This window comes from Zingiber officinale, chromosome 3A (genome assembly GCF_018446385.1).
Source record: "Zingiber officinale cultivar Zhangliang chromosome 3A, Zo_v1.1, whole genome shotgun sequence".
NCBI classification, from domain to species: domain Eukaryota; kingdom Viridiplantae; phylum Streptophyta; class Magnoliopsida; order Zingiberales; family Zingiberaceae; genus Zingiber; species Zingiber officinale.
Window position 1 is genome coordinate 160,594,950 of NC_055990.1, and position 17,717 is coordinate 160,612,666.

At 41.1% G+C, this 17,717-nt stretch overlaps 1 protein-coding gene across 1 annotated transcript; it reads left to right on the forward strand.

Annotated features, from left to right (window-relative positions):
• Window positions 1–9,799: 9,799 nt before the first annotated feature.
• On the forward strand, window positions 9,800–12,229 carry LOC122053119 (auxin-responsive protein SAUR71-like). Its single transcript, XM_042615005.1, has one exon. The coding sequence runs from the start codon at window positions 9,911–9,913 to the stop codon at window positions 10,271–10,273; it is 363 nt and encodes a 120-aa protein (XP_042470939.1). The 5' UTR covers window positions 9,800–9,910; the 3' UTR covers window positions 10,274–12,229.
• Window positions 12,230–17,717: the final 5,488 nt, after the last annotated feature.

Genomic DNA, 17,717 nt, shown 5'->3' on the forward strand with positions numbered 1-17,717 from the left:
TCATATGATGAACCAAGAGGACTTGATTCATTTGATGGATCCAATTGGATTAAGAGTAATCCAAATTGGGCTAATGGAGTTAGACTCAAGTTGATTCATGTATTCAATGAGTCTAATTTAGATTATGACTTATTAAATCAACTTAATTTAATGAATTAGATTCATTATATTAAGTTGGCTTGAATCAAATGGTTAAATTAGATCAACCATGGAAGAGTTTGGTCAAGTTTGACTTGACTTGAGAGGAAGATTAAAAGTCAAATTTGACTTGACTTTATGCCATCTCATTGGTGAGTTGGCATTGATGTGGACCAATGATGATGCACCACATCATCATGGTTGCCACCTCATGGGAGTTACTAGTGAGTGCCACCTCATGGAGGTTACATTCCCTCTTTGATGACAACTTAATGCATTAATGAGGGGGTTACATTTGGGAAATGTGGTCGGCCACAATTTGAATGAAAATGGATTCATTTTCATTCAAGTGATGATTATTGCATCTTCTTCCTCTCAAGCTCTCCCTCCCCTCCTTAACTTGGTCGAATCTTACCAAGGTGTTAACACACCTTTGTGTGAGGTTTTCTCCACCTACGTGTCCGTGTGGATACTTCTAGAGGACCGACGCTTGACGGTCTAGAGATCCGGCAATTCCTTGGACGAGTGGGAACGCGAAAGGGCACGCTTCAAGGTATACTTCTCAACACATAGATCTAGGAGTAGATCTAAAGGTTTTGAAACTCGTACTTGTATTTCATTCGGTTTTCCTTGCACGGATCTACGGCTTTGGGTGATTCGGGGTTTCCGCGACGCGAAAAGCGATTTTCACGGCCCGAAAAACCCAACACTATCAACAATTCGTCCACCACAGAAGCATGGAGATCCTCCCGAAGACATCGGTAACTCATTGCTAAGCTTTCTCTTCTCCTTTCTTTATGATTTGAGTTGTAGAATATTATGTTTCATGTCTTTTGAGTGTTTCTTCATTGTTATAGAGTAGATCCTCCAAACTGTAGGATATAAGGAATAATTATAATGTAATTTTGATGTGTGAACTATATATTTGATCATTTAATTTCCTTATTCTATAATATGTTTATGACTTATTTCATTGTGTTGTGCCTTATTCGTGTTTGATTAAATATGTATGTGGTGAATGCATTTGGATATAAATGATTGATCACTATGTAGAGGAGTTGCTTTGAATTGTATGGTCGGGGACCCTTAGTGATAGATGGTATCTTTTTAACTCAACTTTCTGTTGGGGTTGCAAGGTTACAAACATAGTCCCACATTGAAAACACATGGGAAAGATCATGAGTTTATAAGAGAAAGATATCTCCATTTGGAATGAGGCCTTTTGGGTAGAGCCCAAGAGCAAAACCATGAGGGCTTAAGCCCAAAGTGGACAATATCATTCCATTGTGGAGATATCTAAATTCTTTTCGATCATACAATTAGTATCATAGCCCGGACTGGCAGAAGGTTTAACCGCCAACTGTGCATAAGAGCTATGATCTGATTGAGCCATGTGGGTACAATATTGACCTCGAATAAAAAAAGTGAGGGTTCATATGTTCGAATCAAGAGGACCAGACACCAGGCAGGAAGTTCTAGTTGCGGCTAGGCAAGGAAGTCCTAGTAGGTCGGGTGGACCGAGGGGCAGGAAGACCTGGTGGGTCGAGGATCGGACATGGGAAGCATGTGGTCCTTCGTTTGAGGGGGGGATTATTGGGGTTGCAAGATTGCAAACATAGTCCCACATTGAAAACACATGGGAAAGATCATGAGTTTATAAGAGAAAGATATCTCCATTTGGAATGAGGCCTTTTGGATAGAGCCCAAGAGTAAAAACACGAGGGCTTAGGCCCAAAGTGAACAATATCATGCCATTGTGGAGATATCTAAATTCTTTTCGATCCTACACTTTCTAGAGTCATCGCCTTGAAAGAGACCAATTCTCTGCAAAGTATTAGCTAATTAGAGTTTAATGAATTTTCACCAATTCAATGCTAGGAAGTGACTTGAGTAATTTAAACTATATGACCGGAGGCCCTTAGTAATAGAGGATATCCTTTTAACCGAACTTTCTATGTTACCTCTTCTACTTAGTAACATTGAAAGCTAACTATAAAAACACTCAAGAACGAACTTTGCCAGTTCATATCGGTATTTGGTTAGAATTCTTACAAGAGCATAAGTATAGAGGTAAAAAGATGAACAATAATAAGGACATTAACTAGTATCATAATGAAATCAAAATCCTATAATCACCCCCAAAGTCAACTACTCTCCCTCAATCACTTCCTCTCTCTTGCTCACTATCTCTCCCTCTTTGCTCACTTGCTCTCTCAACTCTCTCTCTCAATCTTTAGTTCTTGAGCTTTCAAATAACTTTCAATCGTCTAAATAACTCGCTTTGTAAAATTGACTAGTGTTTAGTCAACAGTCCTTGTGAATTGATATTTTTATTACTTGACGACATTTCGTATACTTACAGATTGACAATAGTTAGCTTAACAGAGCGGAATTGACTGAACAAGAGTGTAGATTTAGCGAAGCTGAGTCGACTAAGGAGTCAGCCTTCATGGGGAAGACTGGGGAGTTAACATTCATTGGAAAGACTGGGAGTCGACCTTCATTGAGAAGATTGGAGAGTCGACTTTCTTCGAGAGGACTCTTCCAAAGAGTTGGCCTTTGTAAGGAAGACTCCTCTGGAGAGTCGAGGAAGACTCCTTGAAAGAGTCCTTGGATGAGTCGCCTTTGTAGGGAAAGACACCTTGGATGAGTTGCCTTTGTAGTCAAGACTCCTTGGCTAAGTCGCCTTTGTTGGAAGGACTCCTCAGGAGAATTAGGAAAGACTTTTCAGGAAAGTTGGCTTTTGTAGTGAATACTCTTCGAGAGAGTAGCCTTTATAGGGAAGACTCCTCGGAAGGGTCGAGAAAGACTCCTCGGGAGATTAACGACTCAGTTGGTCGAGTTAGTTCGATAATTGACATGCCACATGGAGTCTATGTTGACCAAATCTCAGGTCGTGTCATATGACTCTTATGTTAACCAAGTTAAGGGTCTGCCACATGAACCCTTACTTACCTTCATATCACAAGTATCCCCTTTGAGTCTAGTCAAAAGAAGTGAGAGTCTGACTGACTAGACTGTTTATGCTAGATATGCCAAAGGATGCCATCTGCCTGAGATAGAGGGAATTTGAACTCTGAAGGTGCTTGAACTAAAGAGACTGGTAGGGCTGAGCTAAAGGACTCAAGAAGAGCTAAGCTGAAAGACTCAGGCAAGGCTAAAGTTAAGGACTCAAGCAGAGCTGAGCTGAAGGACTCAGGTAGAAAAGAAATGAAGGACTCAGGCGAAGCAGAGTTGAAAGGGCCTGACAGGGATGAGTTGAAAGACTCAGGCAATGTTGAGCTGCAGGACTTAGGTAACTAGGGCTAATTTGAAAGACTTAGGCAGGGCTAAGCTGAAGGAATCAGGCAGAGCTAAGATGAAAGACTCAACCACTGACCTAAAGCACTCAGGCAAAGCTGAGTTGAAGAACTCAGGCAGAGCTAAAAGACTTAGGCAGAGCAGAGTTGAAAACTTAGACAGAGCTGAGTTGAACTGAGCTAAAGGACTCAGGCATAGCTAAGCTGAAAGGGTTCAATAGGGTTGAGCTAAAAGACTCAAGCTGAAGGACTCATGGCAGAAGACTTAGGCAGAGTTGAGCTAGACGACTCAAGCAGAATTGTACTGAAGCACTCAGGCATAGCTAAGCTAAAAGGGTCAGCAAGGCTAAGCTAAAAGACTCAAGCAGAGTTGAGCTAAGTTGAGCGCAACTGAAGGATTTAGACAAAGCTAAGTTAAGCTGAGCTGAAAAACTCAAACAGAGCTGAGCTAAAAGACTTAAGCAGGGTTGAGTTGAAAGACTCACGCTCTCATGCAGAGTTGAGTTAAAAGATAGGCAGAACTAAGCTGAAGCACTCAAGCAGAGCTAAGCTGAAGCACGTAGATAGAGCTGAGATAAAAGGTTTGGCAGGACTAAGCTGAACTAAGGAGTCAGTGTTGGAATCATACTGAGGATGCAGTGTTGAGAATCTGACTGAAGCGTTGATAAGGAGAGCCCGAATGGGGAGTGAATGATGGGAATTCGGATCTATCGTATGATCAAGTTACTAGCACGGGTTAGGAGTTTTGTGCCTATCATAAGGTGAGTTGGTGAAGGCCGAGTCACTAGCATGAGGCTAGGAGTTCTGTGTCTGTTGTAAGGTGAGTCAGTGAAGCCCGAGCCGCTAGCGTAGGGCTAGACATGCCTTGTCTATCATAAGCACGTTGATGAAGGTCGAGTTACTAGCTAGGTGTTAGGAGTTCGGTACATATAGCAAGGTGAGTAAGTGAAGGCCGAGTTACTAGTATGACGCTAGGAGTTTCGTATCTGTCGTAAGATGAGTTGGTAAAAGCTGAGTCGTTATTGTGGGGCTAAGAGTTTTGTGTCTATAATAAGGCGAGTCAAAGTTTGTTGTATGGTAGTTCTGAGCCTATTATAAGGCTATTACAAGCTTGTTATAAGGCTATCACAAACCTATCGTAAGGCTTAGTCGCTGGAGCTTCTTTCGGCTTAGGAGTCGGTGACGAGAATTTGACTGCAGCCAAGCAGAATGACATTGGGCCATGAGAAGGGTGATTGCTAGATCCGCGACTATGTCCGAGTTGGAAGAGGTCAAATCCTAAAAAGGCAAATTGTTGAATGATGTCGCTGGTTTGAGACTAGGAGGATGTAATTCCATAGAAACATAAGAGCGATATATTCTAAATTTAAATTTATAAAATTTAAGTTCAGACTTATATGTTATGATGACTTGAGTTGATAATCTCAAGCTGTCAAGCAGAGACAGATGAGTTACTTGGGTTGACTTAGCGGTTGGAAGACTAGACGACCTTGTCTGACTGAACCAAGCTACCTAGATAAGCTACTGATTGGACGATCGATTGGTGGAGCAGCCGATTGGACGACCGATTGAATGACTGATTGGGTTGTCGATTAAATGGTTGATTGGAGCTACCAATTGCAACTACTAATTGGAATTGCATATTGGAATTTGCCAATTTTGAGCTGTCAATTGAAATTTATCAATTTAGAGCAGCCGATTGGAATTTTGCCAATTGAAATTTGTTGATCAAATTTTGTAAATTTGGAACTTGCCAATTGAAGTTGTCAACTGCTGACTTGGAGTTTTCGATTGCTGATTGAAGTTGTCGACTGTTGATTTGGAGTTGTCAATTGTCGATTGAAGCTACTGACTACAGATTGAAGTTGTTGATTGTCGATTTGGAGATATCAATTTCTGATTAAAGCTGTTAACCGTCGATTCAGAGAGTTAACCTTGAAACTCTGATTGAGGGGTTGGTGATAGAGTTCTTCCAACACTTGAACCGAGAGGCCTTGGGCCTTAAGGATGATAATTGCTCGATGTTGACGAGAACATACAACACATTTTCCACTAATCTTCTTTCATTGGTGAGATTGTGCTTCTCGATGATTTTGTCGGTGTCATCTATTTTAATGTCTCAATTCAGGAATCTTAGTGTTCACACATACGACACCAATTTATTCCCACCTGAGATTGTCGAGTTCAAGAATCTTAGTGTTCACACAGACGACACTAATTTATTTCCATCTGAGATCGCTGAAAGATGGTAATGAAGTTAAATATTATTTTTATTATTACTTGCAAAAAGAGAGTGTAGACTGTTACAATTCTCTTCGATTTTCTGTATTTGATTCCCTCTTTTAGTGGTTCTATTAGAGATTTATAGTGGATTGTCAATCAATACGGTCTGAGGAATCGTGAGTCTTGGAATAGCAGTCGCCAAAGGGTTCGAACCAAATAACTCCTCGTGTACTTATATTTTTTTTGTTCTATTTCATTTTATTCCGCTGCGTACTTAATCTTTAATTTAGACAAAAATAAAGTTTTTTTTAACACGCGATTTACCCCCTCCCCTCTCGCGTGCCACTGATCATACAGATACGTCCAATTAATACGGAGAGAATATCATTTCAATAGTATTATAAAAGGAGCCCACATCCATGGACAAAGGTACATATACGTGTGCGCACAAACACATTCTTCATCTATTGTTCTTCTTCTCCATTTTTTCTCGCCAAGCGTCAGAGTGGCTAAGCTAGAGCAACCCCTGACCTTCATTCTAAGCTTCCTTTCCTCTCATTTTCTCCCTCTCAGGACTGATGAACATCTTTGGCAATTCCATTCCTCCACAATTGGTGATCGGTGACCTAGTCAACATTAGAAATAGCTCAGGGGTGGCTCGTTCATGGGTGATCTCAGACAAGAACAAATTAGCTATATTAGATATAGTAACCAAAGGAATAATCTCATTTTGATAAAGTAAAATCAAGACTTTACCCTGGTGGAGTCATCACCACTAAATGTACCAAGCATTAGAGAGATTTTCACTTTGATTCCACCTCCAATGAGATTGTGAATGAATGAGCTACCGGTGAGTTATTTCTAATGTTGACTGGGTCACCGTTCACCAAGTGGAGGAATGAAATCATCAATGTTGTTCATCGGTCCTAAGACGGAGAAAACAATATGAAAGGAGTGTTAGAATGGAGGCCAAGGAGTTGCCCTAGCTTAGCCACTTCGACCCGATCAAGTAAGATTTCTAGTGAGAGAAAATGGAGAAGATGAACAGTAAATGAAGAGTGTGTATGTATGTGTATGTGTACCTTTACCCAATGATATGGACTCCTTTTACAATACTGCTGAAATAATATTCTCTCCTCATTAATTGGGCGTCGTGTCACAATAGGAAAATGTCTAATAGTCGTATTTTCCTGTATCATATAGTCACATCGCCTATATTTTGTATCTCTATAATCATACCACCTCGCGTGCCCTGACACCCCTGACACCTCACGTGTGATCGCACGTGTTACGTTAATCCTGGTATTTGCACAAGCCCATAAGATATAGAATCAATTGGGCCAAAAGGTCATACCCATTAAGAAAAGAATAATGACTAAGTTAAGTCGGTAGGGAGGAGCCAAATGACGTGAGTGTATCAGATTGGGAGTAGCCAAATGACGTAGAGTTGTCAGATCGATAAAATGAGCAAGGTGTTGAATCTGTGGGGCCTTATGGAGCCGAACAAGCCATTGCAAGTTGTCGGGGGAGCTAAGCCCCTAGAATAGGGTAGATCGACCGGAGGGATCGAGAAGTAGAGCTAACTAAGCGGAGCATGTTGTCGAGAGAGTTGAGCCCTGGAGTCGGGCGGACCGATTAGAGATATTAGGGAGTAGAGTTGACTGAGCGAAGCAGATTGTCGAGAAAGCTGAGCCATTGGAATCAGGTGGACCTACTAGAGAAATCGAGGAGTAGAGCTAACTGAGTAGAGTAAGTTATCGATGGAGTCGAGCCCTTGGAATCATACTGTACAGAATAGGTTGTTAGGGGAGCTAAGCCTCTGGAGGCGGGCATGCCGACTAACCACCCTTCTTGTCTTGGGTAGCCCGATTAGGGGTGATCGAATTTACTCATCCAAACTTTAACCTTTATCTCAATAGAACTATTGACCTTCTCTCAGCATATATATAAAAACTCCTGATTTACTCTATGTATTATTAAGTTTATAGTTTCAAACTTTTAATCTTAATCTGAGTTCAAAGAAGATTTTAAATAGATTTGTATAATTATAGTAATGAAAAAACTAAAGGAAAAGGACATAAAGTTAATACATTCAATTTCTTTTATATATCAAACATTATTCAGTAGAATAAATAAGAGAGTCAGAATTCAAATTTTAACACGGACGAATGCAAGTTAATTTCTCAATAAAAGTATATTGTGTTCTAGATTTATCCAATAAGTTAATTAAGAAGAAAATTCGTTTATTTTAAAATTATTTAAGCGAAGTTCTAACACTTGAAAGTGATCAACCTCTATAAATTTCCATTAATTCAACGAGTCTGATAAGATAATGAATATGGGCCCCAAAATCATGAAGATAAGCTGAAGTTAAGGTCAAATAATCAAAGCTTGCCGAGTAGGCCATCGGAACCAATTGGATGTAAAATGTCGATCGGACCATCCGAACGATAGCCCTTCACAACTACATCTGAGATTACGAGACAAATGCTAAGTTACCCGAACCATCATCCTGACCGTGTCTGATCAAACGCACTATGTTTTTCCGACAACAGTAAGACCGAGTGAAAAATATGTTGATAGCTTTGTGCAATATGGATGATCTGGTGACGTCTCGGCCAATCGACTTCGGGTTGGCCTATAGTAGGATCCATATACATATCTTACCGTACTTTTTTAAAAATTTGTATCATTGACAACAGAAAATGTTTAACAAGTAAATAGTACTTTAGAAACTTTTAGTCTATCATGTCAGAGATTTGTGTTATCGCTTAAGGAAAAATATTAGAGGTACTTTTTAACTTATTTTTTCCTAGGACATTTTGAAAAACGTACACCTGCTATGGGATACATGCACAGACATTATAATAATACTATATAAGGATATGTCCATCCATAAACAAAGGTATATAATACTTCACTATTTTACATGTTCTTTGTTACTATTCATTGTTACTATTTTCATCGCTTGAATTGGAGACTGACTTAAGCATTAAAAGATCGATACTGTAACCTCTTCCCTATCTCCACCCTAACTCTTCTGATTTTATAAGATAATGATGAATCTTCTTCTAATTAACCATAATCACATGTCCAACTGATCATCTTTTCACTTTATGAGAAACAATATCCTTTTATTAAGCAATAGAACTACTTTATGCGGTGTGCCCTCTCATTGAGATGGCATAAAATAAGTAATTCATTACCGATTGACTACACTAAGTAGATATTTATTAAACATTTATTAATATCTTAATAAAATAGATATTATCATGGAATTATTTAATTCAATGGGTATAGTTACCAATCCCTATCCCGCACCCAGCCACGTAAGCGGTGTGATTCCCAGTCCCGCCCCGCCCCGCCCCGGTCGGTGCTCACCCGTACGAACGCGCTAATGCCAGCTCACCACCCACCGCCACGCCCCAGTGTCCCGGCCGTACCGAATATCCGTGGCCCACTACCGTTACCCCCACCATCTATCAAATGACCAAAATAGCCCTCCACGCCACCCTAGTGTCAACACGCATCGCCTTGCGAGCGGCGTAGCAATCATTTTTATTGTTTTATTCCATGCAAAAAAAATGTAATATTATCTAATTATTAAAATTCTATCGACGTGGAAATCTTCTTAAAATTGTATCGGATAAGTGTTATCGCCAATGGTAACACCAAGAAAGGGATTTACAAGCGTCAAAAACTGATATATTTATTAAAACGGACGTCTCTGATGATGTCTATTTTGGTCAGTTGGGTTTTACTTAACGCCATAAATAAGGTAGCGTGCCACTGGGGCCCTTCGTGGAGCTCCACGTGACTCGACACGGCAGGAACGGCTTCACAGTTGCCGTACCAGTGGGTCTACGGAAAGGTACAGATCGCAGTCCCGTAGGTCAACCTCGTGCCTGGTGCGCATATTGAAGCGATGTTAACCGTCTGATAGTGAGATCGTTAGGGAACACCCGTTGGATATTTGTTTGCTGTTTGAGAAGAAACGGGGATCGAGCAGTGTGGCTGTCAGGTACTCGTGCTCGTACTCTCTCCGTAGTCCCTTTCATGCCAATTTTTACAAAAATAAATTGAATTTAAAAAACTGTTATTGAGGGAATTAGATTTGTCGAAAAGCGATATAAGACGTGGAGAAGCCCTCGTTGGGCTCTCGTGCTCACAGCGCGCTCGGTTCCCGAACCCTAGACGATTCGAGCATTTTTCTTGCGTCGATCTGCGCGGATTGTGATCCTTGCGGGTGGATGAAGCGGCAGATCCGTCGGGGCTCGAGGGTGGCGGACGCTTCCGACTGCCGGCCGCCGTTCGCCGCGAGGACGCCGCGGCGGCGGCGGGTCCCGTGGGGGCACGTGCCGGTGCAAGTAGGCGAGGAGATGGAGCGGTTCGCAGTGCGGGCGGAGCTGCTCGGCCGGCCGGCCTTCGTCGAGCTTCTCCGTCGCTCCGCCCAGGAGTACGGCTACGGGCAGGGCGGCGTGCTGCGGATCCCCTGCCCGGTACCGCTCTTCCGTCGCCTCCTTCTCCTCCTATCCTCTTCCTCCGCCGTGGCCTCGGACGACGATCCTGCCCTCGAAGAGCTTTTCCGTGTGCTCCCGGCTGACGGCGACTAGTTCTCCCCTGCTCTGCCTACCATTTAATCTGAAGGCAGAGGAGGACGGCATTGTAAACTTTCCTTGCTCTCTGTTTTTTTAACCTCCTTTCGATGTTTGATGCAGTGAGAACAAACTCGACTAGGTCGGAGTGGTTCCAAATACGTGAAATTAGGATGATCTACTCTAGAAAAAAAAAACAATCATTTTTTCGTCCCACAAGCCATGTTTTAATCATAATTTTTTGTTCATGACTGATGGTTTCTATTCTTCAAGGTGTCTAAGATTCACAACTGAGCTGAATCTAACCTCTCTCATGTAAACAAATCTCAAAATGTTGGTAACTATTGCAATTATGATGATGTATTGAGGTTACTAGAGCTAATTAGCAGACAAATTCTCATTATTGCTTGCTGATCTGGTGATTTGGTAGTAATAATAAATAAAAAATGCATTGTTAACAATCATGGTCAAGAAGACAGACTTTCAAAACGAAATCCTGTTAGTGACTGGAGTAACATCACTTTTCTCTTTAGATCTTATTATTTTTGTTCTTGTTTTTCAATTGCAATGTTATTAATTCTGGTGACTAGCCTTGTTGTTGCCTTTTCGTTTTAACTCACTTCCATTACTTTAATCTGCCTACTAAGCTTATACGGTTTGGTTTCTGCAAATCTTGCCAATTGATTACCTTGTGGTTTTCTTCTCATTTACTTGTAAATTAGACAAGAATATGTGAACATTTAGCAACAGTGTACTGTAGATGGGGCACGCTGGTACTTGACATTTGTACACGAGATTAAATTTGATGTACTTTGTTGTGGGTAGTTGACGACAAACCAAGAGGAAAGGGCCAAGAACTTTCCAATAATTGTAAGTTTTGTGTTTGATGGCCTCTTTATCCTAGATCTTGATGGTGTCCTTTAAAGCTTTATGTTAGGCTTGCAAAGTTTTATTTTCAGGGTGTTCAATTGTTCTTTCTTGAAGCAAAATGCCAACTATTGCTGAGCTCTCATATATATTCTGTGCTTTTTAGTATTTAACAGGGTGATTTAAGGAGTATAACTTGGCCAAATTTTAGCTTGATGAAGAACTTAATTAACTGGAACAAGTTGCTTTAACTGAATCTGAATGTCGTTCCAAATGTAAATGAGTGAATAAGTCGTGTCAACATCTAAGATGCATTTTATCTTATTCAATGAAGTTATGGCTTTGATCATATTTAAAAGTTGTCATCCAAATTAGATGTATGTTTCCTATTTGGATCCCAACTAGTGATCTTGGAAAAGAATTTTAATATGCTAAAAGCACATTTGTTCTAGCAGTGGTCAAGGAGCATTATCAAGCTCCAACCCAACACTAGAGGTGTCAACAGCTAGTACTTGAATCTGATAAATTTGTCAGAACTTTGAAATCTTGATTAGTGTTTCAACTAATTCATACGACTTGTTCTTTAGAAACTGATTTTTTGTTTCAGTTCTTCTTAGAAGAGAAAATTGTCAGTTTCTTCCCCTTCCCAAACAACCTCCCCTCATTGTTGCTGAGTAATTGAAACTAAATATTCTATTATTTCACTACACTTTTTTTGTAAAAGAAAAAGTTGTTGAAGCTGCTAGTAAATATTGATTTTAGTACGTCTATGGATACCACTTGTCGATCCATGGAGTAGTTGAATGCTATAATCAAACTTTCTACTGTTAGCAATTTAACAGGTGTCAACTGCACCATTTCTCATCTCATCCACCTGGACAAAATAGATAAATATAAATATAAATTGAACGCGTTTTGTTTATCTACAAACAAATGGTGTTCTTTGACCCGTCAGTTCAAGCGTGTGAAGCTTGCTTTCCTTCCAAGTTATCGAATTGAAGCGTGCTTGCATGTATAAATACGCCCCGCTCTGTTCTGTAAACCATATCTGCATTAGCTTCTCTTCTTCTACATCAGCATTCTCGCCCTCTGAACCTCTCCTCCTTCTGCATTAGTTTCAAAATGAGCCACTTCGCTCAGCAACAAGCTCCTCCTCAAGGTATTAATACTTGTTAATTTTTTTTGTTTATTGAATTAAGCACTTTGTATAGTGAGAACAATGATTTGTGTAAAAACCTGCAGCTTATCCTCCGCCGGAGCAGGCCTACCCGCCGACTGTGGCGCCACCGCCTCAGGGCTATCCGACGATGGATGGCGCCAAGAACCAGCAGCAGGTTCCGGTTGAGACCAGCAGCCGCGGAGATGGGTTCTGGAAAGGATGGTAACAGGAAACGTTTTCAAGTCTTTTTCCTAAATAAAAAAAGCATCTGCAATTTACAGTTTTTTTGCTGATTCATTTTGTTTTGTTTGTTTTGCAGTTGCGCTGCCTTGTGTTGCTGCTGCGTTCTAGATATGTGTTTCTGAGGAGGACTGCGATATTCTGGAATAATTTATATTTCTGTGTGGTGTATGATCGTGTTTATAGCACTTCAGCGTGGGACACTGTTCGATTGATTTATTGTTTGTGAATTATTGTTTCTGTGGGTGGTTGCTACTTTACTGTCAGTTTGTGGATTAGTTAATTCCTGAGGGTCTCTTTTGGAGGACGACTTATTAAGTTCTTCCTGATCATTAAATTTGGATATTTCTTTTGTATTTAAGACAGAATATAGTTTAATTCAGTATGCAAAAAGGACCCAATGCACCCAGACAGCCTTGCGATCTCCTTTTCAATTATCTTTAATGAACACATCAAAGTCATGGGACAACAGATTGGGCAGAAACAGTTCAGTTTCAGAAAGGATAAGCTATTAAATAAGAAAACTTGTGTGATCCTCCAAGTTAATCAAGGGCTGTAACTTTTGTCGACAAAGAGATATGTCAGACAATATATATCTTGAGGCACTACTATAGCATGGTATTCACAGGATGGAGAACCTAAAACATGTAGATCCAGTTAAAGTTCAAATCTATCAAACTGAATAAATTGAAATCAAACTAATCGATTTTTTTAGACGAGCTGAAGACCTAACTAAAATCGAACAAATTAAATTAATATAAAATTGATTAATTCAGTCAGACATCGAACTAACTGAATTTTTCTTTCCAATTTATTAGTTGGGTTACACCCACGTTATCGACTAATACTGATTTAATTTAATCAGTTTAATCGAATTCGAAATTTTAAAACTCTGACGGATTCAAATAATTAAAAATAACTGAGATTAAAAAAAAACTGAATTTCTACTTAAACGGAACTTCGTAATTCCATCATGTTCAATCGGTTATTTCGGATTAACCGAGATTTTACTCACCTAATATTGTCCTTATATATGATACTCCTCAAAATGCAAAGAAATTTAAAATCATGTTTGGATGAGTTTATTAATGCAGATAAATTCTTCCTTTCAAAATTGTCATCCTCAGCACAGATCATTGAAGATGTCCTCTCGGATGGATCTAGTAGCTAGCGCATGAGGTATTGTCATCATGAAGTCTGAGGTTCAAATTTTAGTAAAGTCGAGATAAATGTCTCCATTATGTACTAATCACTATTCCAAAGACTAGTAATCGTCCATGATTTACCTCCTCTGTATTGGTCCTGGAATGAATTGATGGGAACGAGCATATTTACCTTTTACCACAATTGAAGATGTACTAACCAAATCTGAAACAAACTGAAGCTCAACATCCTTATGAAGTGCATTCACGTAACTTATAAACTCATAGAGTTCAGCAATTGAAACTAAAGAACACAGTTCTAGAGTCCTCTCTTGTAGTTATAAGATCAAGTACCAAAAGATCAAGAAACATCCCAGATCAACATTCCTTTCTCGTCATTGTACTCAAGAATCAAGAGCATATGCCATCACAGTTCCATTAGTCAAACCAGAGCTTCTCCCAACCTTCACTTCCTTTCTTCCTACTAAACTGTCGATTGGAGACTGGAGATCTATAAATTTAACATCACTAATCTCACCCAGTCCTTTCACCGAGGTGGTAACGTTGGAGATATCAAATCCATCATCAAAGGGTATAAATGCCCACTTAGAGATCAGCAATGATCAACAGGTGTCGAAACAAACAAATTTGAGTTATATCTTGAGATATGTTTGGGAATGAGAATATGGTAAAGCTCAACCAATATAAATGGCTTCCAATGAATCTTTTCTTTTTTATATGACTTCACATTCCCAATCATATGCCACATATAAAAGAAAAACAAGGATTGCTAATCAACAAGTAGCTTCCCAGCAAGAACCATCATGATATATACTGAAGTCGAATAAGATAGAAGATATGCTAAACAAGCTAGACCAATGTAATGCTAGAGTTTGAGTTACCTGGATTTGTTCCTACATCATCTGTAATGAAGAAATAGTCAGGACAATTGCAATTCACAAGTAGTAGAACATGCAGTCAAGTATGTTTTGCTAAGCTCATCTAATCAGTGTTGGTTGTGTGCCCAAACTTTCATCTTTGCCTATTTTCAAACTGATAATATCTCAGGCTCTCAGCAAAACAGTCCCAGTGTTATTTCTAGTTAAAACAAACCTAAGAAGCAGATTAACAATTGGTTGAACTTTGAAGAACATTCTGGAAATTGGCAAATGAAATTAAGAGGAGCTGACAGTGTATTTCTTCAAGATTTAACAGTGAGACGCATCTATCAAAAGATGAAGCTAAAGGGATAGACGAAGTTTAGGAGCTAGCCGATCTAGTTCTCGACTCTGGAGGTTTTACCACTGATGCGGCGATAAGGGAGAGTCCATCTATCACGGGTCAATTGACACGACGCCAATCAAAATCAAGACAGTTAACGTCGGACTTATAGTTATCCCGATCTGCAAAGGAGTGGCTAAGCGGACATCACCCGGTCAGTCGGGGCATGGGCCAGTCGACAGGGAATGAGCCGTTCAGACCGTCCGTCCGGCACAAAGAATGATATTACATAGGAGGAGATAAGAAAGCAAAAGAAAACACACCGTTTATCATTAAATATGAGAAAGTCAAGACAAAGAAAAACACTATATTTATCATCAATGCACGGAAGTCATGACAAATAAGTTTTCCTCTGGCAATTAATATCATTAAATAAGGACAAATAAACAATCACAGAAAAAGATATAAAAGGGTACGCCAGGAATGAGGAAGACAAGATTTATCATTTTTCTTGATTACTCTCTCTTCCTGATTTTGATTTGAGCGTCGGAGGACCAACGTCAAATACTCCTTCCCTAGTTTGATTTTGTTTTGCAAGATCGAAGTCTTCTTTCCGTTAGCGGTCACCCCATCTCCGGCTTTCCAGCTTCCTTCATTCGGACAGGATCAATTTGGCGTCGTCTGTGGGAATGTTATCTGTATCCGAATAAGAAGATAGAAGACGCTAGACGACTCACAACAGTGACACTAACGCAAGAGGAACTCGATGCACTAATATAAGCTTGAGTGACGAAAATATTGGAGCAACAGCAACAAGTGTTGGTCGATCGACCAATGCATGAGCCCGCTACCTCTGCAGTAGGTCGGCAGACTGAAAGAGGAAGAGAAAGAGAAGATTGAGCAGATCAACTTTCCACTCAGGAGCCAAATAGGAGACCGATCAGTTCCTATGGAGATAACCGTAATGCGCCAATCCCCTTCAACCGAACGCTATCATGGACTCCCACAAAAGAAAGAGACCGAGCGGATAGAGACCGGGGATCTTCCTCGGATGAGGCGCCCGTGCGGGATGCACAAAAAGGAAAAGCGTCGAGGGAAGATGACTCGCCCGAGCGGGTCAATCAACAATTTTCGGAGGGGATCCTAAATGACCCTCTGCCGAAGCATTATATTCCGTTAACGATTGGAGAGTATAATGGAACAACCGATTCCAACGACTATTTGGCCAAATTTGACAATGTGGCCACCCTTCACCAGTACACGAACTAGGTGAAATGCCGAGTCTTCCTTACTATTCTGTCTGGATTGGCGCAACGGTGGTTCAAACAGTTGCCGAGCAGCTCGATCTACAGCTTCAAAGACTTCCAAACGGCATTCCTACACCACTTTGCTAGTAGTCGCTGCCACCAGAAGACTAGCGTGAATTTATTCTCGCTGAAGCAAGGGCCTCGAGAGGCCCTAAGGGTCTATATCCAACGATTCAATCAGGTGGCAATGGACATTCCAATAGTCTCCTTAGATGTATTGATGAACGCCTTCACCCAATAACTCACCGAGGGAGAGTTCTTCCGATCGCTCATTCGGCGGTCGTCGAAGGACTTTGGTCATCTCCAAAAGAAGGTCAATGAGTACATTAATGTGGAAGAAGCCCAGGTGGCAAGGAAGAAAGAGACGACGACCGATCCCGAAGTAGCATCCGAGCGGCGTCAATCAAGCCGTCATCAACTGCCTAAAGGGCCCCGATCATGAGCCCCTTCACACCAGGAGACTAAGCCACATGCCGTACAGCAGGTGGCGGTCGCTCATCCAAGAGGAAAGAGGTGGGCACAAATATTTTGCACCTTCCACCAGTCGATGACACACAACACCAAGGATTGTTACGACCTGGCAACTAATAGATCGGTTCTGCATGGATATCGCCGTCGATCGCCACTTCTTGACCGGCGTCACTGAAGTCGATCTGCAGAACGAAGGAAGGAGGAGAGGACGACAGAGCCACGCCACCACCATAGGGTCCGAATCCCTGCCCTAGCCTCTTCCGAATGAACCAAACCGTCTGCAAGGGAAGAAGAGAATAGGAATAATGTCGCTCGAGGGGAGATAGGAATGATTGCTAGAGGCTGACTGACAGAGATTCTAACTGAGCAAGGAAGTTACATGCTCGGCGGCTCGAGATACATGCTGTTGGCTGCAGCAAGGAAAGAGCTAAGGGACCCGAGATTAGCTTCGGCCCTAAGGATTTGGAAGAAGTGGAGGTCCCCTACGACGATGCATTAATCATCCAAGCGGTAATCTCCAACTATACAGCCCATCGAACTTTTATTAATACAAGGAGCTCGGTAAATATCATATACAGGAAGACCTTCGATCAATTGCAAATTGACCGGATTCAACTGCTGCCCATGTCGACTCCACTCTACGGCTTCACGGGCAACGAAGTGTTGTCGATCGGCCAGATCAAGTTGGTCATCTCACTCGGAGAAGAACCCCTGAAGCGGATAAGGACCACAAATTTCATATTGGTAGATGCACCCTCAGCTTACAACATCATTTTGGGTCGACCGGCACTCAATGAGTTCCGAGCAGTGGTGTCCACCTACTGTCAAAAGATTAAATTCCCGGTGAACGGTAAAGTAGGCGAAGTCAAAGGAGATCAGTTGGTCGCTCGACATTGTTACGTCGAGATGGTCCCCACGAAGCACGAGCTGCTCGGAACACCCCTCGCCTGGAGGTGAATGTCAAAACGAAGGAAATGGCTAGCGAAGGCTAATGGAGCTCGACTTGGTAGATGAAGCGTGGGATAAAGCGGTCATTCGGCTAATGGCTTACCGAC